The 26107-nt window shown below is 45.3% G+C and overlaps 2 protein-coding genes across 2 annotated transcripts in view; both read right to left on the reverse strand.

Annotated features, from left to right (window-relative positions):
* The window catches only part of mst1 (macrophage stimulating 1), a 58127-nt gene extending 51634 nt beyond the window's left edge, over nucleotides 1-6493 (reverse strand). The window contains exon 1 of the mRNA XM_060069721.1: nucleotides 6484-6493. The gene's annotated coding sequence lies outside the window, so the exon portion shown is untranslated. The remainder of the gene's footprint in view (nucleotides 1-6483) is intronic.
* Nucleotides 1-15002, reverse strand: part of cacna2d2a (calcium channel, voltage-dependent, alpha 2/delta subunit 2a) — a 51439-nt gene extending 36437 nt beyond the window's left edge. Inside the window, exons 1-3 of the mRNA XM_060069938.1 lie at nucleotides 14961-15002; nucleotides 14257-14373; nucleotides 12977-13170 (exon numbers count right to left, since the gene is read on the reverse strand). Coding sequence (XP_059925921.1) covers nucleotides 12977-13170; nucleotides 14257-14373; nucleotides 14961-15002 — 353 coding nt within the window. The remainder of the gene's footprint in view (nucleotides 1-12976; nucleotides 13171-14256; nucleotides 14374-14960) is intronic.
* Nucleotides 15003-26107: the final 11105 nt, after the last annotated feature.

Raw genomic sequence — 26107 nt, forward strand, 5'->3', positions numbered from 1 at the left:
GTCCCTAAATTCACCTATATAATGACATCCACGGCCCACACATTCACATTTCACACACACACACACACACACACACACACACACACACACACACACACACACACACACACACACACACACACACACACACACACACACACACACACACACACACACACACACACACACACACACACACGCGCACACTTGCACAAACACACACGCAAACACAGATTTTTGCATGTGTGCCTGAATGTGAGTGTATGCATGGGTGTGCACGTAGATCTTTTACATAACCCCGTAATGCAAGGCAATGGCTGCGCTGATCTGAGAAGATGCAACAAGCAGAGACAGCATCTGAGTGGCTTTACTTAAGAAGCAAACACAGAAGAGGCAAAGTGACAGCCCGCCGCAAATGAATGCAAGCCCAGGAGAAACGAGGAACGAGAAATTTATTCAGTCTGCGGTCACATCCTGGACGAAGCCAAAGAGAACTATTTGTGCATTTGTGTGTGTGTTTTTTCCCCCGTTTTTTTGTTCGTTTTTTGGTGGTGGTGGTGGAGATGGGGGAGGGAGGGGGGACTGATTCCTTTATCCCTGGACCAAGCTCAGGGTGGCAGGCAGGCGCCCAGATAAGGTGGGTCTGGGCAGAGATTAACTGCTTGCTCTGATGGAAAAGCAGAATAAAAGCAAGCCGACCTCTGCTGTTGCTGGCCTCCCTGCATGAAAGGCTTGACTCTGCGGGGATGGGCTGTAGAGGGATTTTGTACATTTACCACCACCAGAATACATAAACCAATGTCATTCCCATTGTGAAACAATGGGACTCGCGTTTCATGTCGGAACCCTTTTGTCTGTTTGTGTCGCGCACACACAGAGAAACTCTCCCGCCGTGGTCTCTATGGTCACAACATTAGGGTTGGTGTGCTAGAAATGAGGAACGGCACAAAAATAAAAGTTTGATTTTGAAGATCGATTCCAAAACGTTGTAAAGTCACTGTTCCGAAGACTGAGGTATAGGAGCAAGCTCAATGGGACAGAACGTTCTTTGAAACTAAACCAGGTTTCACGGTCTGGCAAAGATAATCTCTTCAATTTAGGATCAGCCGCTGTGGTGCGGAGAAGCTCCAAGTAAACCATACATCTTCAATATTGAGGACGTTCTCAAAGGAAGTCTGACTGTCCTAGAATCACTTTATTTTCAGTGGGTCCTAATGGGTGACTCATGATGAAGGATCCTCTCCAACCAACAGGCTCAGTTTTGTCGAAGGTATCGTCATGACAGACGAAGGGTTGCTGGTTACTTAAAGGCTGCCCCTTTAACAAGACATCTAACTGCCTCCAACAAGCTTGCAGTGACTTTGCACAAACTCAAGCAGTGATCGTGTATTAATAACACTAGGATAGGATGGTCTAGTGGTTTGGGTGTTTGACAACCAGCCCATAGGTTCTGCTTCCAAACCCAATGTCCTCGGCCTACCTGTTGGCCACCCAGAGCAAAAAGCCTCAACTGTATACTTGCTCATTCATTATCAATATATCAAAAGTTGGATACATTTTGCAAAAAATAGTCAACAGAATTCATCCTTCAAACAAACTAAAATCCCGAAGCTGAGTTACGTGTGCCAAATTTGTTTGAGCATTAATATTAGCGAAAATACTGTTATCAGTCTGCAATGCTAAGCATCCCATGGTTCGGGTTTCCATAATACTGTTGCTTCTGTTCTACACAATCAAATATGTAGGCTACTTTCTATTATTCAGTTCTATAAGTCCATTCTTGTGTTACTTTTTCTCTTGCTGCTCTACATTTCTTCTAAAGCCATTCATGAGCTACCTAGAGTACCACCAGGCATTTTATATTCTTCTATGGGAGAACCCTATTTCTGTCAATATTTTCCACAATATTTCTCGGATGACGATGATGGCAATGCAACAACTGAGGGGGCGGCAGTAGTGGGCACCTATGGCATTCATGTTTTAAATAAAACAAATAGCATTTAGAGGGGATAATATCATTTATAATAAAAAAAATGATATATTTTATTGGAAAAAAAACAACATGGCGGTTTGTGGGACTCGTAATCCAGCAGACGCACTGGGAGACTCCTGGATACGAGGGGGATATACTGCACAAACAACCCATCTGAAAGCACACCCACCACACCGCATAGAAGTCTATTTCTATGTGGAGGGACACTCCAGTGATTCATGCTTTAACACCGACTACTGGTAATAGTGGTTAAAGCATACGTGTATGAAAAGTAATCCCTTGCTATCTGCGGCTTCTTCGCCCTGAGTTGCGTCCCTCCGTTGGGAGAAGGTGAGCTATATGCTGCGGCCGCTTCAACGATAACACTGATAAGGCGGAGAATAGGCGTGTGTGTCGTGGGGGGAGGAGGGGGGGGGGTGGCGTTACGGTAGACATGGTTAAGATAGGAGGCCTGGGCGAGAGAGAATTAGGGAAATTATTTCTAAGCACAAAACCTCACAGTGCAAGTATTTGAACAAGGCGTTCGTTTCCTCCTCCTCATTCTTCTTCTTCTTAACACAGTTCCGATTTCATATGATTCCCACCACTCAGCCGTGCAACACATATTTTCTATTTGATTGCCGAGACGTTTTTCAAAAGCCCCTTTCATATGAAATGATCTTTTTCAATTGTACCCTCTAGGCAAGACAACAACGAACTGAGTACGCCTTGGAATGGAAAAAAAATCTGTTTCAAGTTCCTTTCTCTCTCTCCCTCTCTCTCTCTCCTTTTCTTTTCTTTCACTCTCACTGCCGATAAAAATGGGCACATGTGAGACTTGGAATATATGTTTAATGCATCTTGGAGAGCCCGCCATTGAAAAAGAACAAATCAGTCATTTCTATTCATTTGTCTCTCGCTGACTTCTTAAATGCAGAGCAAGGCAGATGCTATTTTCTACGTGAACACGTTGCTTAAACGCAGGAAGTGCCTTTTTCCATTTTTTTCTCCCTTCCTCCTTCCAGGAAGAAGTCGGATGATTAGACGTTGAATCAAAGCCCAACACTTCCTGACTTGCTCCCACATTGTCACTCTAATGAGCGATTGTGCAGCAGAGGCAGGGCTATCAAAACAAAAACCCACGAAAAAACACTTCCATTGTGTATTGATTTGTTTAGGGCGGGCGACAGCATTCAAATGGGAGCAGAAAATGGAAAAACCGGTGGCAAGAATAAACATATGTATGGAGGATGTGAAGGAAATTTGCTGCAGGCGAGCTACTGCGATCACATCAGATTCTGACATTTTCTCGAATGTGAATGGCTGCCAAGTATCAGTGGGTGGTATGCGGTGACCTTTATCAGTTAAAGTGATAGAATGACCCAATTGGAAAGATAGATCAACACATTTTACAATACTATACATAAACAAATTATACACACGTCTGTTTTGTATTCTGAACATCAAGAGTGTGTTCAGTGTGTCCGGTGAACTGTAACAGGGAGAAATCTATTTTGAAGGTTACGCAGGAGATTCTAGTTGATTCCTCAACAGTTTGAAAGAGAGTCCACGGTCGTGGGATGTGCTGAGCCTTTGGAGTACTGTGTGTGTGTGTGTGCGTGCGTGCGTGCGTGCGTGCGTGCGTGCGTGCGTGCGTGCGTGCGTGCGTGCGTGCGTGCGTGCGTGCGTGCGTGCGTGCGCCTGTGTTCACACGCACAAAGGTGTGTGTGTGTGTGTGTGTGTGTGTGTGTGTGTGTGTAAGGTGTAATAGCTTTGCTCCAGGTTGTAACAGATGGTTGATAATGGAGGTTCATAGATCTGAATGACACACGCCAGGAGAATTAGTAGGAGTATAAGCAACCACATGTCTTTGTGTTTGTTTGTTTGTGTGTGTGTTCATGAATTAGTACATACGCACATACGTGCGGTGTATGGCTTATGTGTTTCATGTGCTATCAGCTGTTCTTTGTGACTGAATGTGGCATTAAAATACATCCGCATGATGGAAAGACAATATGGAATCACACAGTTTATTTGAACTGGTTTCCAGTGATTAAGTATGCTTTGTTTTTTCGTGCAAGGTTATTGAAAGTCTAATTAAATTGTGACATTTGGAGGGTGCAATGCGATCTAACCTGTGCTAAAGGACCTATTAGATAAACTATATGCTATTAGGCCTACAAGATAGCTTTTGGCTAAAATAGCTGAGAAATCTCAGCTATTGAGTCTCTTGCTACATCAACAAACCAGGATTTATACTGTATACATGAAAATTATATAAGTAGAACAAGGGAGAAGAGGGGGAAAAAATACACATGTTTGCCTTAGAAAGTATGGTTTTATAATCAGCTTGCTTTCCCACCGTTTCCCCATATCCTGTATTGTTATCTGAATGTGTGATTGATATGTACAAGGGTAGAGTTGGGTTCTATAGGGCGCCAGAAAAGATGCATATTTTGATAAGGTGTTGAATCTTTGAGACACGGTAGGCCAGTCGTACTTCTGGTCAGACGGTGCATTCAGGTGCAAAACAGCCTTCAGAGAGAACATTGCTGTCTAGTTTTTGTAGAAAAAATGTCACAAAATGGCCCCTTCTGCGGACAGAAACCTCGGACAGACACAAGGCGTGGCCCCGGCTCTGTCTGAGTTGGAGATTGAAAACTGCCGGTCTACACACTCCGGTCGAGGCTGGGCTCAGCTAAAGCGGAGCTGCGTTAGCGTTATTACATTTCCTTCCTTATCTGCATGATCAACACAGCCGGTGATGGTAGTCAAGAGAAATATGAAACCGGCAACCCTGTTAGCGTTCTAGAACTATCCGGGAAAGATAACAGCATACAACAGCCATATGAGAACCCTTGAGGTATTCTTGCTATGGGAAATTTACAGTGAATTTGATTTGATTCAAACCGCGTGCGAAATTACTAAGTTATCTCTTCTACTTTGGCCCAAGGAGTGCTAGGCCTAGTTACACAGATCTTCCCTATTGAGACCCAGTAGTTATAGCAGCCACTCAAATGGCCTGCAGGAAATTGGGAAAAAATTAATTATTATATTTTTAGTTGTAATTCCTTTCTTTTCTCTACATTCTTCCCTTTTTTTCCACCGTTCAGCAGAAAAATAGAGACACGGATTCCATGTTTTTTTTCCGACGACGCGGGGAAGATGTGGACAGGAGCTGTGAAGGACAGGTTTCATGCGTCTTGCGTCTTCCCGGAACAGCGGCTGGCTTCATTAAGTCATTCCAACCGTATGACCTCGGCGCGGCTGAGCTCCCGCGCGCTCATTAGCGGGACCTTGTAATTCATTAAGCTTCCCGGATGAACACAAGCCATGCCGAGGGCTAACCGCTAGCAGCTAGAGTGGCGGTGCGCCGGTGCTGCCGGGGAGCTGAGTGCTAAGTGCTAGGACAAACCTTTAATGCTGCAGCGTGCAGCGAGCCAGGCCGCGCGGCTAGGTGTCACCCCAATATGAAAGCGTTTATGAATATGGCTGCTAATGATGGATCACAGAGTCACCTTAGAGGGCGTGTCATGTTTAAACATGACACGAGGGGGGGGGGGGGGGGGGGGTTGGAAGGGGGGCTGGATAACGAAATGAACGGTTTAGTCGGTTTACTTTGTAATGCACCAACAGCGTTTAGAATTTTTCTGTGTAATTTCTGCTGTGCACATATGCACATACTGGCTATTATTGTTTGTGAGGTTGGTGTTCTTTTGAATGTATAAAACTGTGACTGTTAATGATTGTGCTGGTAATCATCATTTGCAGTGCGCTCAATATTCATGTAATATTATATGTTTGAAAGGCAACCTCTCACTGGGAAAGTTATGGTTTGCATTGTACGCTGTTGACATTGTAATATGAATTGGAAGTGTGTGTATAATCAATGTGTGTGTGTGTGTGTGTGTGTGCACTCCTTAATTTGTCATCACTCACTGCCAACATGAGGGACATAATCCTTTGCTGCCATTGGTTTTTGTTAACTGAAACTAACCCCCCACACACACACACACACACACACACACACACACACACACACACACACACACACACACACACACACACACACACACACACACACACACACACACACACACACACACACACACACACACACACACACACAAATATGCAGCCATCATGTTCCCTGCCGGTCGACAATGGATTATAATTTTATTTTTTTACGTATTTCAATACCGCCACCCTTTATGAAGCAAAAAGCCTTTTGAGTTCACAACGATGATAGACACAGAAAGCACCAGTGTTTCCCCCAGTAAATGTCTCAGTCAAGGTGGTAAGCAGTCGGTGGTGTTGTTGCCGAAAAATTTTGGGGGTATTTTGCTCAAAGATGCCAGTACGCATGAATGAAATAAACGACTGTTTATTTCCATATAAATAAACAACAGTAGGTACAAATGTTGTGCAAACATGCAGATTTTTCGGCCCTCGGTGTGAGCGAGGGGTCCGTTAAGTCGATGGATGCGATGTTTAATCATTTAGTCCAAACTACAGTAGGCTACGGGCAAACCTGAAGTCACCGTCGTGACATTTCATATACGTCCCGTCTGTGTGTGTGTGTGTGTGTGTGTGTGTGTGTGTGTGTGTGTGTGTGTGTGTGTGTGTGTGTGTGTGTGTGTGTGTGTGTGTGTGTGTGTGTGTGAGTGAAAGGGAGGAACTTATTTGAAATCGGCCGTGCGTGCCTGTTTGTTGTTTATTGTTTTTGATTTAACAATATATAGGTTTAGAGAAATCTGGCTTTCAGAACTCAGTGCCTACCCACTCACTGACCTCACCGCACGTCACTGGCGGTAGATTGACAGGTGACTATGATAGACTATGCAACAATATATTCAACCACCAGATGTCCCCGTCTCAATTACACTCAAAAAACTTTATTGGCACGACTAATGTTGTAAACAGTATTACCTGAGTATTACGAATGCCATTTTTTTATTTATTTTTTTTTACTTTTTTTTTTTTCTTCAATACATTGGTAGTCAAGGCGGGGCCCTAGTCTTGTTAAGGCGGCCGCCTTAACAAGATAGTGCTGGGGGAAACCCTGAGCACCTTGCTAATAATAGGGAGATTGGATCTTTAAAAAGCATGAAGAGCTGAATTGAGGACTTTAGACCTGGCAGTTTCCACTACCAGTTTAAACGCTGTTCAGAGCCGCGCCTGAACGGACCATCACCGAGGTCAGAGCCAAAGTGGGCTGCTATGACGTCAGCCCTTGTTGCTGTTCGGAGCGAGAAGCTATTTATTGGGGAACATTGAGCTTCATAGTTTGAATCCCTGATGTTCATCGTCGTGTAAACAGCCAATACTGTAGACATGTATCACTTAGTAGTCCCGAGTCAGTATGTACCAATACGTTATACCAAGGGCATCAAGAAGGTCTACACTCTGACGCATGCGCTTCCAAATATCTGTCCAAACAGACCTATGCTATGAACGGTCACTTCCTCTGAATGTGTGGCGGTTACACGATAACGCCACTGGGCCTCGCCTAGGCCACGCCCGGGCCCCGCCCCCTCCCGCCCTGGCCCTGCCCCCGTCCCGCCCAGGCCTGCCCTGGCCCCCTGCCCCTTGCAGAATAAGGAGGCAAGCGCAGATCAACTGATTTGTTCCATCTGGCACTTTTAGTTTTTTGCCATCCCTGCACTTTCTCTGACAATCTTTGGCCGTCGCTATCATCCGCATGGCTGCAGAGTCTCCCTCCAGGCGGTCCGCAGGAAGGAAGCCGGTCTGCCCCGCTCCTCCTCCTCCTCCTCCACACCCAGCCCTGTATCCGGCCTCCATCTCGCTATGTTCAAACCCTCATTGACACATGTGAAATAACACGCACCATCAAATGGAATGGACCCAGGCTCAATTTCCATTTTGACTGCAGATTCAATTTTAGATCCGGAGCAGTTTTGTCCAAACGTTATTTCAGTCAACGGCTACAGATGCGACGGCTCCTATGCGGCTAATAACATTACTGTGAGGTTGCTGATCAATTTGAAGTTGATCCGTCAGATAATAGAAAAACAAGTTGCTCCAAAATGAATTATAATAATTGTTTTGTGTATGTTGGGTGAAATGATCCATTAACAATATAATTTGAAGCCTGTGAAATGGGCTGATAGCATACAAGACGGTATTCAACACCTCAGATAATCATTCTACCGTAACATACATCATCTCCACAGACGCCATCTCTCACCTAACAATAAGCCTGGCTGACCTTTTCAATGGTGGCTCATGGCTCATAAAATATACACTGTGCCGGTTTCCAAACAGGTGGTTCTACATATTGAACTATTCTGATATTACACCGACTCGACAGTGATTACATTAACAGTGCTTACATTCTGGCTCAGGTCCGAAATACGAAATACGCCGTATTGATTGGACACGGTCAGTGGCGTCAATAAGCCTCCGGAAGTCAATTCTCACCTCCTTCTTCCCTATCAAATATTGAACATGGCTCTATATCTTCACCAGCCCCCTGACTCCCCCATGTCTGATTAAGTTGCCAGTGGCTATGGTTCTACAGACTCCTCAATAAACAGCCCAGTGGAGGCTGAGCAGCCATCCATCCATCCAGCCATCCACAGCGGCCTGGAGGCGACCGTTCTTCAGACTCTAAGTGGTATTGGAGGAGTACGGGGATGTGTGTAATTGGATTAAGTCAACCTTAGTGGCTGCTCTATTCCATCCGTGGTCCTCTGTAAAATCACGACTTAGGTTCGACAAAGGCGCCCCTTCTTCCCTCTGTGCAGCGGTGGATGTCACATGATCACTGCGCGGTGGTGAGGCGGCGCGTCCTACCCCCCCCCGCCTCTCAGAGCAACTCTCCGAGAGGGAGAGAGACACACACAAAGAGAGCGAGAGACATGGAGACGGGGACGAGAGAGACAGACAGAAACAGAGAAAGGAGACAGAAAGGTAGAAAGAGAGGTGCAAAGAGAGTGTCAGAGAGAGAGAGAGAGAGAGAGAGAGAGAGAGAGAGAGAGAGAGAGAAAGACAGACAGATGGAAATGGAGAGAGAGACAGACAGAAACAGAGAAAGGAGACAGAAAGGTAGAAAGAGAGGTGCAAAGAGAGTGTCAGAGAGAGAGAGAGAGAGAGAGAGAGAGAGAGAGAGAGAGAGAGAGAGAGAGAGAGAGAGAGAGAGAAAGACAGACAGATGGAAATGGAGAGAGAGACAGACAGACAGACTGAGTGGGAAAGAGGCAGAGAGAGAGACGGAGAGAGAAATACAGGGATGCAGAGAGAGAGACTGAGAGACAGATACAGAGAGAGAGAGCGAGAGAGAGAGAGAGAGAGAGAGACAAGAAAAGCGAGAGAGAGCCATAGACAGAGACGGAGAGAGACAAGAAAAGCGAGAGAGAGCCATAGACAGAGACAGAGAGAGACAAGAAGAGCGAGAGAGAGACATAGACAGAAACAGAGACAGAGAGAGAGAGAAAGAGAGAAAGAAAGAGAGACAGAGAGAGATGAAGAGATAGCGAAAGTGAGAGACAAAGAGAGCGAGAGAGAGACAGAGGCAGAGAGAGACAGGGAGAGACAAAGAGCGAGACAGAGAGAGAGAGAGAGAGTGAGATAGAGAGAAGGGGAGAGAGAGAGAAAAAGAGAGTGAGAGAAGAGATAAGGAGTGCGAGAAAGAAAGGGACTAAGAGAGAGTGAGAGAGAGAGACAGAGAGACAGAGAGAAAGAGAGAGCGAGAGCGAGAGACAAGGAGATAGAGACATTGAGACACAAAGAGAGAGGATGCAGACGAGGGAAGCGTCTTCAAAGTCTGTCGGCGCTGACAGACACTCCTGACCTTCTTTTGATTGACAGTCGCACAGAATTCATAAAGTCTTTCCGGTTGCTTCACAACGGTTCCCAGGAACCAAACTCTGGCGGAAGGCTTTCGGGGAGATGGGGTGGGGGGGGGGAAGACAAGAGTGTGACTGGAGGGGGGAGCTCAGATCAGTGCCAGTGCTTTATCGTGCCTGTTTGGCATTGTACACATGACAAGCTTACATGGAGGGCTTTGTTCTCTGTGGCTGTCTGTCAGGGAGCAGCTCCCCGAGCACCTGGGGCCCTGCTCAGGTGTTTAGCACTGAGGCCCTGATTATACTCACACACTCATGGAGAAGCACACCCACAAACACCAACACACACCCACAAACACCAACACACACACTCATATTCACTAATGCACACACTCATATTCACCAATACACACTCATATTCACTAATACACAGTTATATTCACCAATACACAATTATATTCGCCAATACACACTCATATTCACCAATACACACACTCATATTCACCAATACACACAGTCATATTCACTCATACACACTCATAGAGAAACAAACGTATATACATTTATGCACACTCCTAGAGAAACACATGCATATACACCCATACACAGTAATATACACCTATACACACTTATATACACCTAAACACACACATATGCACCATACACAGTCATGTAAACCAACAAACAGTAATATACACCTAAACACATTCATGTACAGACTCATTTAAACCTATACACACATTCACTTACACACCAATAGGAAGACCACTTTTTAAGGTATTCAACTATTAAACTAGTTTCAGTACTTCAACATAGAGTATTTTTCTACTATTTCATTGACTAGAAATGATCCTCTTTTCAAATTACAGAAACAGATTATTCTGCACCGGAAATGATGTGGTTCTTCTGTCAAAAGTGGACTTATTAAAGGGAATATGAGTTCAACTTTAATGTTCGTCTTTGAACAGGAGGCTTTTTGAGTAAACGTTCACGAAGAAATGTAACTCACACACGCATATAAGTAGTCAATTTGCTCAAGGCAAAAAACGTCGTGCACTTGAATTAATGTGAGCAGGACTCATACATATCTAATTCCTGCTGCTGGTGTCACTACCAACTAAAAGTGACCACTGATATGAATAATATTAAAAGTGTTTTAATATTGTATCCTGCCTGAGGATACAGATGGAGGCTATCTAAAACACACGAGCTTGTAGAGGGATAGCCTGGCTTGTGTTACATGTAAATGTTGGCTGAGGCCGTTGAAGCAGATCTGTGTGTGTGCGTTTGTATTTGTGTGTTTGTGTATGTGTATGTGTATGTGCGTGCGTGTGTGTGTGTGGAGATGACTGGAGCCAGAGGCAGTGAGAGGGAGGCAGTCGTGGACAGGGAGAGGAGAAGAGGAGGCAGAAGAATAAACACAGAAGAGGCTTTTGAGAAAAGGAAAAGGAAGGACCAAAAACAATTGGAGCAGGATTAAGCCCATCTCCATTCCTGGGGGCCTCTTGAGAGCCCATTGCAGTGGAAAACCTGAACTTGGGCTATATTTCACACTTATCTTGTGCATTCTTTTTTTTTTATGATCGTCTCCCGACTGAAGCTATGAAAAGTGGGCGTACAAGCCTCTCCGATTTGCGGCTACGGCAGATGATACTGACAAATGAAGGCTCATTTCAAAAGGGATGGTTTGTTTGCTGTAACAAATATGCATTTAACTAGTGTTGCCCTCACATTCCTAATGTATGATCGGCGATAATAGCAACATCAAGCATTCAAATTGTTTCTTGATTAAGAGCGATACGATAGAAACACGTAGCAGCTTTGAGTAACTGCATATTTACAGCCAATTTACATTGGCCAAACAGAAATATGATTCTAAAGTAAATGAATTGCAAAGAAATATACACAAAATGCATCTCTTTTAGGGCTTGAGTTGGTAAATAAGAGCACAGCTAACAACTAAGACAATACCATTCTCAGCGAAAACCTACACACAATGCACCATGTGCATGCACACACACACACACACACACACACACACACACACACACACACACACACACACACACACACACACACACACACACACACACAGTGATCCATCCATTTAAACCTTCCAATTGTGTGGGAGCCAACATTTGTGAAAAATAACCATGTAGAAATAGGGTGGAATATAAAACACTGAATACAGCTGCAGGGTGAATATGAGGAGTTTAAAGCCTCCTTATCTGTAGGCTGCATTAGGAACAGTCTTTCACTTCCCTCTGCCAAGGAATAGCAGAATAAGAATAAGTCCAGGTGAATTATTTTTATTTAGAAGTCTGGTTCAGTACCAGTAAAGGAAATTCTTCCCCCCAAAAAATTCTAAATGAAATGAAATGAAATGAAAATACAAAAAATAAGAAAAAGCATAAATCTTCCAAAAAGACAAACGACATATCATCCAAGCTACTCTCTTCTCTTATACCTCTTCAAGTCAAGTCAAGTGGATTTTATTTAAATAGCTCTTAATCACGTTAATCTCAAAGGGCTTTACAGGCCATATATTTAAGACACCCCCTAACCCTAGCTCCCCAAAGGGAATAATAAAAACTCCCTTAATTCTCAAGGAAGAAACCTTGAGCTGAGTGGGGGATTCCCATTTCCAGGGATGGTTGGGAGCGTAATGGGCCCATAATGGACAAACACAGAATTACATTTTAATGACAATGCATATCAGTACTGTCCATGTTGATGGCTGGTGAGCAAGCTGGAAGCCTTCAAGTGGGCTGGCCCCTGGCCTTCTGCGAAACACATTTCAATCTAAAAGTCTAGATTGACTAGCCCCACCTCTCCCATTGGCTGCCAGTTTTCTCATGAATTTTAAGACATTTCCCAGAATGTTTTCATACTCTTTTGGTCAATGCCCCAGGGAGCCTATTCTCCTTCCACCTCCTTCCACGCCCTTCTCCCCCCCCCCCGCCCCCGCTACCCCCTTTCCCTGACCCTCCCCCTCCCAGACGGGATGTGAGGTCAGAGTATGATCGAGGGAGTTAAGGGCAGGCAGGCGGGCGGGGCAGGACGTTGGGCGGGGCCGGGGGGGGGGGGGGGGGGTTGGCTGGATGTGTGAAGTGTGTGTGAAAGGGATAAGTGTGTGAGCAGCGCGGCGCTCAGCTCGAGGGGGCACACCGTTGCCGACACCTAAGAGAGATCCACGCCGTTCCAAATCCAATCCCACGCATGACCACTGGGGGCGGGGGCGCGGCGCCGCTGTGTTCCCGGGCTCCTCTCTGAGGCCTTAGCTCCGCGGGCCGGCTGATAATCAGGGTAGGGCCTTCCTGCTGTCAGGAGACACAGCCCCCACCTGGACCTGCCCGCCGGGGCCTCCGCCGCATACATATTCATACACAACATGGCCACCTGTAGGGGCCGCTACGGGGGGCAGAGGGGGCCGCAGCCCGCACTGGCTATCTCTAACACACACACACACACACACATACACACACACCGAATACATACACAGTCTCTCACACAAACACACACACACACACGCGCACTGTATATATACACACACAGTCTCTCAGTCGCAGTGTATATATGCATATATACACACACAGTCGCAGTGTATATATGCACACAATCTCTCCCACACACATAGAATATACACACCTGCACTAACACACAAACACACGCACACACACCCCACAAAGAACTTACGGATACGCACGTTATGCACACGTACAGGGGTACGTATGCACGCACACACACGCAGACACAAACGCACACGTATGTATGCACAAAAACTGTATACAATAAACACACAACGACAGACAAACAGGCACACACACACACACACACACACACACACACACATATATATGTATTTATATATAGAGAATACACGCAAAACTCTATCCATAGAAGCATTGTTCAGCAGCGTTACCATACTGTGGGTGTCGCAGCAGGTTCTTTATTTGTATTAGCGTGTCTGTTCGTTAGTATGTTCATTGATTGCATTAATATTGATTGAATGTAATTATTTTGTGTCACACTTCTTGGAGTTCTGGGGTGTAGGTAGGTGTCAGTTCATTAAAATGAATTGCTCCATAAAATGAAAATAGCATTTAGTATGATAACAACAGCATTTCACAGACCAAGGTTTCTTTGCTATTAACGGTGTTACGGTGAGCAAACAACAAAATAACAAATGGATTGTACTGGTTGCCTATCATATAGCCTCCATATATTGTTTGTGTGTGGGAGTGCGTTTAGGTGTGTGTGTGTGTGTGTGTGTGTGTGTGTGTGTGTGTGTGTGTGTGTGTGTGTGTGTGTGTGTGTGTGTGTGTGTGTGTGTGTGTGTGTGTGTGTGTGTGTGTGTGTGTGTGTGTGTGTGTATGCATGTGTGTGCACACAGGTGCCTGTGTACATGTGTTCATTCACTCATTTGTGCTGGGTACGTATAGGTGTATCGATGTACATGTGTTCACGTCTGTGTGTGTTCATGTGTGTGGGTTGTACCTCCAGGGCCTTCCTCTTGCTGTTGAGCAGCTTGGAGATGTCCCTGGCCACCCTCTCCACCAGGTCCTTGGGGTTGTTCCTCTTGATCTCAAACTGGCTCTTCTTCTCGTTATAAATCTGCAGAGGACATTAAAGATCAGGTTAGCGATGCACGAGTACCATCACCCCAGGCTTCATCCAGGCTCCACCTTCGCATTCATTCAACCTCCGCCCACTTGAGACGTCAGTGTCAATAAGATGCATGTCGCCTTGCCAGTGACCTAGCATTCCTTGTTCATTCATTCATCATCATCATCATATGCACCATGACTACTTCAGCAGTGTCATACCTAGATATAGTCATTTGTAATCCGAATTGCCCCTCTTGCAAAACATATATCCAATCACTTAATGGGAACCACACCTATTTGTCTTGTCAATATGGGATCTCGTACCGAGCCTGTACAGCCAGCTATTGTTCTACATCAGACATTTCTCATGAAGCCGAGTGGCCCACTCTGCCGGGCAATACAAATGAACCCATGAGTGCAAAGCATCCTGGAGAACATGTGTGTTTGCTCTCGTGGCAACACAAGCAGATCTGCAAATATTGTCTGGAGACTAGACAAAGCACAGTTGGTGGACCCCCCCCCTGTCCCCGCTGCGCTGCGTGCTAGCGGAGCTAACCACGGGTCGGACTCTCGCTGGCAGTGCACTTAGCTAACCAGCTGCGGGTCGGCTAAACTGTCAAATGCAAACACAAGCATGTGTCACAGACAATTAGCGGGTGTTAGTGTAGATGGATATCAGACGGGAGTCAAAGAAGAGGACGAGGAAGAGGACGAGGAAGAGACAGCGAACACGAGACTCTGACGGGATACGCAGAGTGGAACCCGGGATGCGGCCGGACACTGATAGGCTGTCGGATGTTTCTAGAAGGTGTGTGTGTGTGTGTGTGTGTGTGTGTGTGTGTGTGTGTGTGTGTGTGTGTGTGTGTGTGTGTGTGTGTGTGTGTGTGTGTGTGTGTGTGTGTGTGTGTGTGTGTGTGTGTGTGTGTGTGTGTGTGTGTGTGTGTGTGTGTGTGTGTGTTAGATGCTGAGTCAGTACACCCGGCTCTCTGGTAGCTCTCAACAGTTGTAATGGACAACAGATCACCACTTAGGGAATTAGCACTTATCCTGTAGCCATTACACTAAGGTTCCGGCACAACTCCCTCCCTTTGCAAGAATCAGGAGCCTGTCCATTTTCCATTCTTAAAAGCAGTGAACTTTGGCTTTGGTTTATTTAACTCTGTTTTAGCTACAATTGAACCCTGACACAGATCAGCGGCTGAGTGTCCATAAAGGAAAGTGCTGAACACGGCAATGTTGGGCGAATTAAGTGCTTCATGTATTCTTTTTTGGGGGGTTGGCGGAACATTTTCTGTGAGTTGCTATCATACTGCACTTCTCTGGCACGCTTATCAGGCTCCTTAATGAAATAGCACTCCGAGGCAAGATGGGTGTGTTGATGCTCACTGATAAGAAGGGGGACAAGAAGAAGAAGAAGAAGAAGAAGAAGAAGAAGAAGAAGAAGAAGAAGAAGAAGAAGAAGAAGAAGAAGAAGGAAGATGTAGATGAAGATGCAGAAGAAGGAGGAGGAGGGGAAGGAGATGAAGAGGAAGGAAGAGGAGGAGAAGTAGAAGAAAGAGAATGATAAGGAGAAGGAGAAGAAAGGATACTCTGATAGCTATTGCTTTTGCTGCAACTGAGTCAGGCTGAAAACAATTATGTAAACCCTGGCCATCAACAAGCCCGCTAACAGCAGGCGAGTCCAGGCCACAGACGCTCTGGCCGTGCCAGCCAAACACTCTGGCCTGATTGCGCGCTGACAGCCTCCCTTTGGCCGTCCTCTGATAGGAAGCACAATCTCTGTCCAGGCTGCCGCTTAGACGAAACAAGGCAGAATGACACATCACATTCGGCTGGTGTCCATGTATTCCTATGCCCCCCGCATATGCTTATGCAAAACAGAGTTGGAATATAATGTTAAATATGGAGTTTGTTAAAAAAGAGTGGCAGCATGTGCAAACATACAGGTGGCTCAATTCCAAAAAAAAATTTGTAATGAATTTCTTTCATTTCGTGCTTCAATTACTCAACATGTAGGAGTCATTAGTCTGCAATTCAACCCGCGCACACAAACACATCCATGCACAGTGCATGTGTGTGTGTGCGCGTGCGTGCGTGCGTGCGTGCGTGTGTGTGTGTGTACTCGTGCTCACACAGTCTCACACACACACACACTTGGAATTACACACCGTCTGTGAGGGCTTTTCTCAAGGTGGAAGAAGCCATTAAGGGAATCTTATTAAACCATAAAACAAGAGTGAAGTTTTTCTCTGCTCCATTGCCAGACTACAAGCCCCTGACTCTTTTAAGTGATGCATTTTTCGACTCGATTTAAAAACCATGTCGAATTTGTTTTTGAATCAATATTCACTCTCCTAATGTGCACCGGTGCTCTCAGAGAAAGGCCTCCTCTTCCTAGAGAGCCCTGGCCACCTGTGAGCTAAGCCTTCCCAGCTTAGAAAATAACATACATAAATACAAACAGCTAATGAGATTTTGTACTATTCTATACAATGTTATATATGCCACGGTATCTTCATCATGCCATATCCCCCAAAAAAAATTTTGTACTCTTGCTGTACTCACCCTTTAAGCAACTCAGTGATTAAAGGATTTAGCTGGTTGGTTAAGACTACTGGTTAATTGTTGACATCGTCTATAATCAGCCATGATTTCTGTTCAACCCCCTCTCTCGTCAGCCAATTCGGAAACTGGGCAGTTTGCTAGCTATTGACATCCATTATATTCCGAATACAGTGTTAAGCAGCATCCACTGCAATTTAAAAAAATGCAGCCACAAGAACAGCCAAAAGAATATCAGTTAAAACAAACAAACAACATTTTAACAATATGGACATAAAAACAACTAAGTTTAGTTTACAAGTTAACATTTTATGAAAAGGCTAATCTATAGAAAAATAAATTCAGGGGTTGCAGACAGCCCGGCAGATGTAACAAATTGAGGGGAGACGGTTCTGGAGAGATGGAGCCATCACGATAAAAGCACGGTCAGTGCTTTTATCGTGAAGTCCTTGATCGGACGATCTGAGCGATCGACCGGTCGAATAAGGGATCAAAGGCTCAGCAGTCGGAGCAGGAGCTAGGCTGTGCAGAGCTTTATAAGTGAGTAGAATTAAGAAATATATCCTATACCACATAGGATGCCAATGGAGGGAGGCGAGAATTAGGGTAATATGAGACCTACTACGGCTTGATTTGATCAACAGCCTGCCAGCAGCATTTTGCTGTAAGGCGAATCAGTGCAGCATGGTTAAGGCATGTGAAAAGGGAGTTACCGTAGTCTAAACTGAAGGAATTTAAGGTATCAGTTGGTCATTATGTTGGTGTTAGTAGCCAGGGGAACATTACACCGCCCACCCCTCTCAAAAAATTATCTGATCAAAAAATGATCAAACGGCGATTTAAAAACGTACTTGTGATTGGCCCTGCTTAATCTGCCTTACAATCTGATGAAAATACACATCTTTCAACACTTACCCTGTTGACTTATGTAGAATATTGGTGTATTTTAGTGTCTCTCTTTTATTCACATTTCTAGTCTAGGAACAGGCCAGGGCCTCTCATACTGATACAAGGTGTTATCCCCAACATTCTGCCATTGTTATGTCTCAACAAGGTTGAACCAACCTGGTCCTCTGGGACATAGCCAGGGCCAGATACCTTATCAAGGCTGAGAGTGCGTCGGTCTACGTGTTATTCATGTATCCCCTTTTTGTATAATACTCGCCCCAACCCTTTGGTTCGACGAGAAGAGGGTTCGACAGCCAAGGAACAAGTCATCAAACGGCTCCTCAATGGGTCCACTATAGATTATTCAACCTAAGTCTGTATCTCGCTGTATTACATCCTGGAATAAACCATCTATTCAACCCTCTGATCCAACCTGTCAAGTTGCTTTGATTTCGACTTCAAGAATTACTACTACGACTGAAAATACACAACGCAGAGTCTGTCTGAACAGTTTAGAAATAAGCTGAAATCTAACACTTATTAAATGTTGCACTGCACTGAAGTTCTGAGTTATCAGACGGCCTATAACACAACCACTCTCTTCGTACAGAATTCCAACTGCACAACTAAATTCTAACTGCACAACTCGATATCTGTGAGCATAAGGAAGGCAAGGAATTTCCAAATTAAAATGGGTGGGTTTGCTCATTTTTGGGCCCCTGTGGAAAAGACTACTTCGATCCCCGCCTCCTCATAGCTGATTGCCGAGGTGTCCCTGAGCAAGACACCTAACCCTGCTCCAGATGAGCTGGTTGTTGCCTTGCATCGTTGACTCCACCGTTTGTAAGTATATGTATGCGTGTGTAATACTTTCATAGTTGACTCTGCCGAATAGATCTACATTAATGATTGTCGCTTTGGATAAAAGTATCTGCTAAATGCCCCAAATGTAAATGTAGACAATGTCAAAAATTAACCTTGGGTCTTCTTAGCAAACAGGCCAAATCCTTCAAGTACAATCTCCGTAATCACGATTCACCTTTTTCTCTTTACAGCTGAACTTCAAATCTGTCACCCCAGCCCTCCGCCATCAACCCACCCACCACCCTAGAATCGGACTCCCAAGCTCTGTTGGGGTGCGTTCCAGTCCATTTCCAGCCCTGGATATTTTGGCTTCATAAAGCAGGCAGAAGACGGGGTTTGTAAAGTGGAAAAGCTGTCATGAAAAATGTGGCATTTAATTAGTTACCAGAAACAAACAGCCGTCAAAGCCGTTGCGAATACCAAACTAGCATGAGTGTGTCCTACGGTATGTGTGATGTGATTACGCAACACATCAAGTGCAAAGCGGTTGGCACTAAGAAAAGAGTGTTTTCAAATGAAACCCTGTCTGATACACAGGGAGAAAACCCACGGGAATCAAGCCAAACATACACGCGGCAATAGTTCATGCCCTCCTGTGATACCCAAAGGAACCAGGGAGGACCCACAGAGTTAATAGACTGCGATGTATACCGCCACAATGGCCGGAGTCACCTCTCTGACCTGCTGGACATCCCGGGCCTCCAGGGTATTGGCTCAGGTGAGGTCTCAGTGCTCTCTGATTGGCCATCGAGCTGTGCTCTGAACCAAGGATAACTCCAGGGCTAGGGCCATCAGGCCCACTATCATTCAGCTGGGGAGAAGAAGGGCCGCCGTTGACGGACAGCTCACATTTATATAGGTTATGATTGGCCTGAGGAGCTTTAAATCCCCTTCAGCCGAGGGGTTTCAGACGAGTGGCCATCACCACTGTGGGGCCGAGAGCGCATCAGCCTCGCCGAAATTATGTTTCGGCTTTTGAGCACTTTCGCTCAGGTAATGGGTAGTTTATAGGAGAGAGAAATCAAGTTCTGTGACAGGAAGTTTACTCAGTATTATTGAAAAAAAAAAAAATAGAAGGATAAGTTATTAATATGGAAAATAACACTTTTTATCGGTCAATCTTAAATTGAGGTACTTTATAGTCAAATGGAAATATTAACATAACCCATATTTTTGTGTCACTCTGCGGTTAATGCATTTCATAGTTGATTTAGGGACAACTAATATGTTTTTGACATCATAGACAAGGTCAAATGTGACAGCCAGTCATTTTAAAAGCTGAAAGCTCCGGAGAAATTAGGGAAACATCAAAGATGCAGACGCCATTCTCCAAAGTATGAAAAATACTGAGACATTAGCGTCACTAGGGTCTAGACAACTCAATGAACACGCTCAATAAAACAAAACTTTGACATACCATTCTTATTGACATTAGGCTCACAGATGGCAGCCAAGGTTTCTTTCATTTAACAACCTTTCAAAGCCCTGGTACAAAAAAAGTAAAAGTGTCCAAAAATAGGAAGAATCAAAACCTATGCATGCCTGCACAGGCAATTCAATGGGACAAAATAATGAAGAATGTATACCAACAACTAAAAACAAATCCCTGGCAAAGAAAGAATAAATTGGAATCAGGTTTTTTTGTGAAGTTTTTTGTGCATAGCCCACACAAGAGAGTGGAGAGATAATGACATGTATGGACGGGAATGGCTTTGGAAACAAAATGGTGGTGCTTATCGCTACCACCACGGAGTCAGGGCTGGGGCCTGTGAACAGCGTCCTGTGAAGGCCTGTCGCTCTCTGAGCCAGAGAGCAGAGCTGGCTTGTCTCGCCGGGGCCCATAGAACCGTCTGCTTTCAAACACGCACAATACAACACACAACCAACACCGGCCAATATTAATTATTTCTCTTACGCAGACCAAAAAACAGGAACATACACACTGCCACACGAGCGGAAACACAAACACACACACAAACACACGCACACACACACACACACACACACACACACACACACACACACTTGCATGCGCACAGCACAAACACAACGCAACGACATACAATCCCATATGCAAATTGGCATGTGCCTAAACACGCACTCAAGCGTAATATTCATTAGCAGTGATCACTGGTTCCTGTTCCAGGCTCAGTGTCAGTGTAAACACACAGATGGGATGCGAACGGAAGGAGGAGAAAGGGGGGTCCAGAGATTCCTAGTTATGAAATGGAAAACCCGGCTTGTCTCTATCAACATTCATCACTGATGAGGAGTCAAGGACACACGGTCCTTCACGGGTCTCCTCTCTGCGTCTCGGCACCAGGCGGCGGGCGACCTTGAACCCCTGACTGCTGTCTCATCCTGCGTAGCGTTTGTGTTACTAGCGCAGCACGTCTCGTGCCAGGGATAACAATGTGTCTGTCATTTGCACACATCATTTGTTTAACCAACTGCAAAAAAAAAAAGGCAACAAACAAACAGTTGCCTTTATAAAAAAAGTGGGTGATTCTCTGGAACTTCCGCCTGTTTGCTCCGGCAGCACTAGCACTCCGGTAGGCGTTTCTCTTGTTCGTTTGAGAGTGTTTTTCTGCTCCCCCCCCCCATCTCTTTCTTCTCTGTGTCTCGCAGCAAGGTGAGTGGCTTATCTCTCCGGGTAAGGCCAGCCACAACAGGCGCTGTCTGGCTGGCGCGGTGGCGGCGGCGGCTGACAGAGACAGATGCCGCGTCATTAAGGAATATTAGTGGGCTTCGTCGAGCAGATCCAGACTCTTCTGTGAGCCCCACAGAGGAAACAGTTCAATAAGGAGCTGGAGGAGAGAGGGGGAGAGAGGGGAGAGGGAGTAGAGAGGGGAGAGGTGGGAGCGGGAGGAGAGGGGAGAGGGAGGAGAGGGGGGAGAGGGAGGAGAGAGAGTAGAGAGGGGAGAGGGAGGGGAGGGGGGAGAGGCAGGAGAGGGAGTAGGGAGTGGAGAGGAAGGGGCGGGAGGAGAGGGGGGAGGGAGGAGAGGGTGGAGAGGGAGGAGAGAGAGAGGGAGGAGAGGGAGGAGAGGGAGGAGAGAGGGGAGAAGCAGGAGAGCGAGCAAAGGGGGGAGAGAGGGGACAGCGAGGAGAGGGTAGAGAGACGACGACAGAGTGGCCAGGGGCGGCGGCGATGGCTGCAGCCTCGGCGTGGTTCGATAAGAGACGACGACACCGAAGGCGTCGGAGAGAACCAGACCGATGCGTTCACCGTGGATGTGCGTGTTGGTGGGTGGAGGGGAGGGTACTGTCTCTTGGAGGTAATTCTCTCCCGTCTTGGATGGAAAATCCGGGGACACAAACATATGTGTGCCTTAAGGGGATCCCTAGCGGACTGTTTAGCGTTAATAACTAACTAGAGTCGTTTGGTTTGTCGACAGCCCACGGCGTCACGTGTTTTATAAATAACAGAAAACAATAAGCTTCCAAACATTAAATTTGTATTTTCTTTGGAGGACCACTAGAATTATGCCATGGGGCACACGTAAACATTACAGACAAAAAAAATATTACTTTGAGTCAAATTGCAGCAATACCAATAAGTGTAATATCATACATTTACGGAATAATCGAGGGAGCAGTAATATGTTCTCCTCAATGTAAAACGCTACACTTTTTTACTTTGTCGCTCTTGTTCCCTGTGGAGATGGAAAACTAAACATTTATGCATTTTACATGAGACCAGTGTTGATAACCATAGAAAAGCCTCCTTCTTACCATTAGCATTTCAAAAATCGATGTGAGGTTTTTTGTCCAAAGAAATCCTTCAATAGTGTTTAAGGATTAGGTGAGCCTACCTAAATGTAGGCTACAGACACAATTGGTCGAGTCCAGAAATGTTTGGATTACAATCAAACATCCAAGCCACTATTCTGCTATTACATCATTCAGCTTGTGAATGAAGTATTAGGAGCTTTTGAATTGTGACAGGCCACAGTATAACCATGTAGGTTGTGCTTGAAAAGAGTACAGAATTCCATTCCGCGTGTGGAAGATATAAATTCCAGGACCATGGTACCATACTATACGCATTTAGGCTGTATATGACAACTATGGAAGACTTCCACACAACATCCAAGCAGAACAAAACAGTCCTACAAAGAGCAAAAAATAAGTCAAAGCAACAATTCCTCCTGGGCCACCAGCTCAGAAAACAAAAGCACGGCTAAATATGTATGTCCGCGCCTGGGGGAGAAGGGGTTGAGATTAGTCTCAGAAGATAGAATGTGTAGTCGTTGAGATTGTCAAAGCTGTAATGCACACGGGTTTGAATCTCAGCCGTGCACACATAGACCAAAACCGCACACATGTAAACAAATACTGCAAAAAAACAGAAGGAGGGGAGAGAAAAGAAGGATGATCGCCTTCTAATCTCTCTGCAGCAAGAAGACAGAACGGCGTGTATACACCTCCAGGTAGGATATTACTCAAATGTAGCAATTTGTGCTACTCGCTATCTTCATTAGGTGCTATGTTGTCACTGGCAGGACAATTATCTACATCATTACTATACTCATCGTCGTCATCATCATTAGGGTACTGAAGGCCAGGAGACAGGGCAGAGAATATCAGAGAGGTTTTTCTTCTGAGAGTTACTGAGAAAAAGTTACCCATCCAAGTTTGTTTGAGCTATTTGTTTGAGCTATTTGGTCGTTGACTACGAAATTAGTCTAGTGTAGTGGGAATTGTATTAGACCCAATATCATAATGTACCATCTATGCTCGTGGACTCTTGTTATGAATATTTTGGGAAGTCACCGTTCACAATAACAATATACACAGATTAAAAAAGTTAATTGGTTAAAACACACCCCTATTCATCTGGTCAATGTCGCACCAGGCCTCGTTGGTGTATTTTCTGAACAGGCTTTCCTCAAAAGTGGTGACTTGGTAGAGCCTGAAATCATCCTCAACTTGATCATCACAGACACCACAGGAAGAATGCGTGGAAAACGGTTATGAAGAAGAACAGGGATGTTGATATAGCCGTTTGCCGGTTGGCTACGTCTGCTACGACTGCATGCCTTAAAAGCTCATCTCCAAATGGAAATTTGCGAGCATGTAATCAGCTGCAGAAGAACAAAAGCTCCTCACATCACTGCAGAAGGTGTTCGGATCAGGCTCGCCCTGGCTCATAATATAGGCTACCGATGGTGTCCTGGCCAACCGCCAACGCTTCGTCGGGAAGCTGATTCTCTATTCTCAGGTAGTGCGTAGGCTTGATACCTCTGCCAACTTCCTCCATCATGGCCGTCACCTGCTCTGGCTTACAGAAAGACAGCAAGGGTTTTTTCAAGCCGGTATTCTAAAGTGGAAAGCAGAATGTGTGCACATTGTTCCTCTTTTTGAAGGATTTGGTTTCAAACTTCAGAAATAGGAATGGTTCTCTGGAGATGGATAGTTGACGTTATGTCATGGGGTCAGTGAGAAGCTTAAGCCTTTTTCAGGTTCAGAGTCATGTCAAGTCGAGGCAGATGTGGCTCTAGGCCCCTTCGAAGGGCCAGGTTGAGGCTGGGCGGAGGCTGGGAGGAGGCAGACGTGCCTCTAGGTGGAGGCTGGAGCTGTGAGGCTATTTTGGAGGAGTTTGGAGGCAGCTGCCTCATCTGAGAATAATACAGATAGGGGATCCCACTGTTGTAGAAGGTTGATGCCACGCCCAAGAGAGAGTCCTCTTGAGGATGCCAGCTTGAGAATCTTTCCCACATCTGTATCACAGAGTCTTTGAATGTCACGCAGAGTTGCCGTTCTCTTGATACTCTTATCAAGATAGTGAAATATCATGTTACGGTATTCTTCTGTAGTGACACAAAGTTGCCTTGATGCTCTTTCTGCCGCAGCGAGGATTAGGTGACATGCACAACTAGACATATAAATATTGGGAATTTGTGCAGAAATGCTGCCAAACCTTTGAAATGCCAGCAGCACTTTCTGAAGCAAAAACTCACACAATGTTTCCATGGTGTTGCCCTCTTCTTCATTTCCAAATCAGCTACATCAAATAGTCCTCTAGCATGTATTGATTCACAGAGGTTTAGCACCACTAGCTTTTAATAAAGCTTGAATTGTAATTTTTGAAGAATTGGGAGGAATAAGAAAACCTTGTCATCTCCAAATATGGGAGATATTTTACATCAACTGCCATCATGTCTTTAATGTTATTAAATATGCATAAGTCATGGAAATATACAATCAATACAATGTATGACAAACAACACTATTCTGCAATGTTGTGTCATTATCCATAAAGTATTCATCTCTATTCATTACCTGAACCTCCTTGGTGGCCGTCTATCTGTCTTGACGGCTGTCTACTTTAGGTAATGCTCTGGCTGTCATTCAAGACAGTTTCCTTAACTGACATTAAGAACATAGAATTATGAATAACATGCATTAAAATTATTAGCTATACTCACATTATAAAACACTCGTTATAAAACAAACTTTGGGGGGGAAATACATATGACGCCTTTGTGTTTGGTCTCAGGAATCAGTACGATTGATTATCGTGATATTATCCCCTCCAAAAAATGCAATATTATTAAGAACCCATGAATATTTAATAAATATATATAAAAGGTCCAGTTTTAAATCACAACTCGTACCTGCGTACCCTCACCCAGAGTTGCATAGCTGGGACACAAAAAAGCATGTCTGTTGCAAGTCGAGCAATATGCTGTTCATTCATGTGTGTGTGGCCACATACACTTTGGGTGCCAATACAAAAAAAACGTCGGCCCTCCAGACATTAATTAGCTAGCTAGCGCTGACACAACCGTCGCCAACGAGCGCATCACAGTCCCACCAGGACACAAGCTGTGCGTGCAACCGACCACACCGAGAGCAAATGAGACCGACGTAGACAAGCAAAGAGCGCCTGAAAGTCCCTCCCTCCCATCCGGTAACCTTTAAGTACTACTCTCTCAAGGCAGCCTCTCATTGGCTCCGTCAGCAGAATCAAAGCAATCGCGGAGGGACTCTTGTGAGAAGAGCACAGTGAGGACCTCCATCAAGACACAGCCAACTTGGCCATTGGACAGTTCCCCGATGAGCACGAGACGAGAGAGAGAGAGAGAGAGAGAGAGAGAGAGAGAGAGAGAGAGAGAGAGAGAGAGAGAGAGAGAGAGAGAGAGAGAGAGAGAGAGAGAGAGAGAGAGAGAGAGAGAGAGAGAGAGAGAGAGAGAGAGAGAGAGAGAGATGAGATTGGGCCAGTCACATGACCCAGTGGGATGACCTAGCCCATCACACTTCATAACTCCTCCTCCTCCCCCCTGCAGCCCCCCTCCTCCACCCTGCTTGGGGTATCTGTCTTCCGGACAGAGATAAACAGTAGTCTCTTTAGGAACTGCTGAGGGTGGTGAGTTGTTTTTCCTTCATCCACTAGCTTTCTCCAACAGACAGCCTTAAATATCCTC

This window comes from Gadus macrocephalus, chromosome 13 (genome assembly GCF_031168955.1).
Source record: "Gadus macrocephalus chromosome 13, ASM3116895v1".
In the NCBI taxonomy this organism is placed as follows: domain Eukaryota; kingdom Metazoa; phylum Chordata; class Actinopteri; order Gadiformes; family Gadidae; genus Gadus; species Gadus macrocephalus.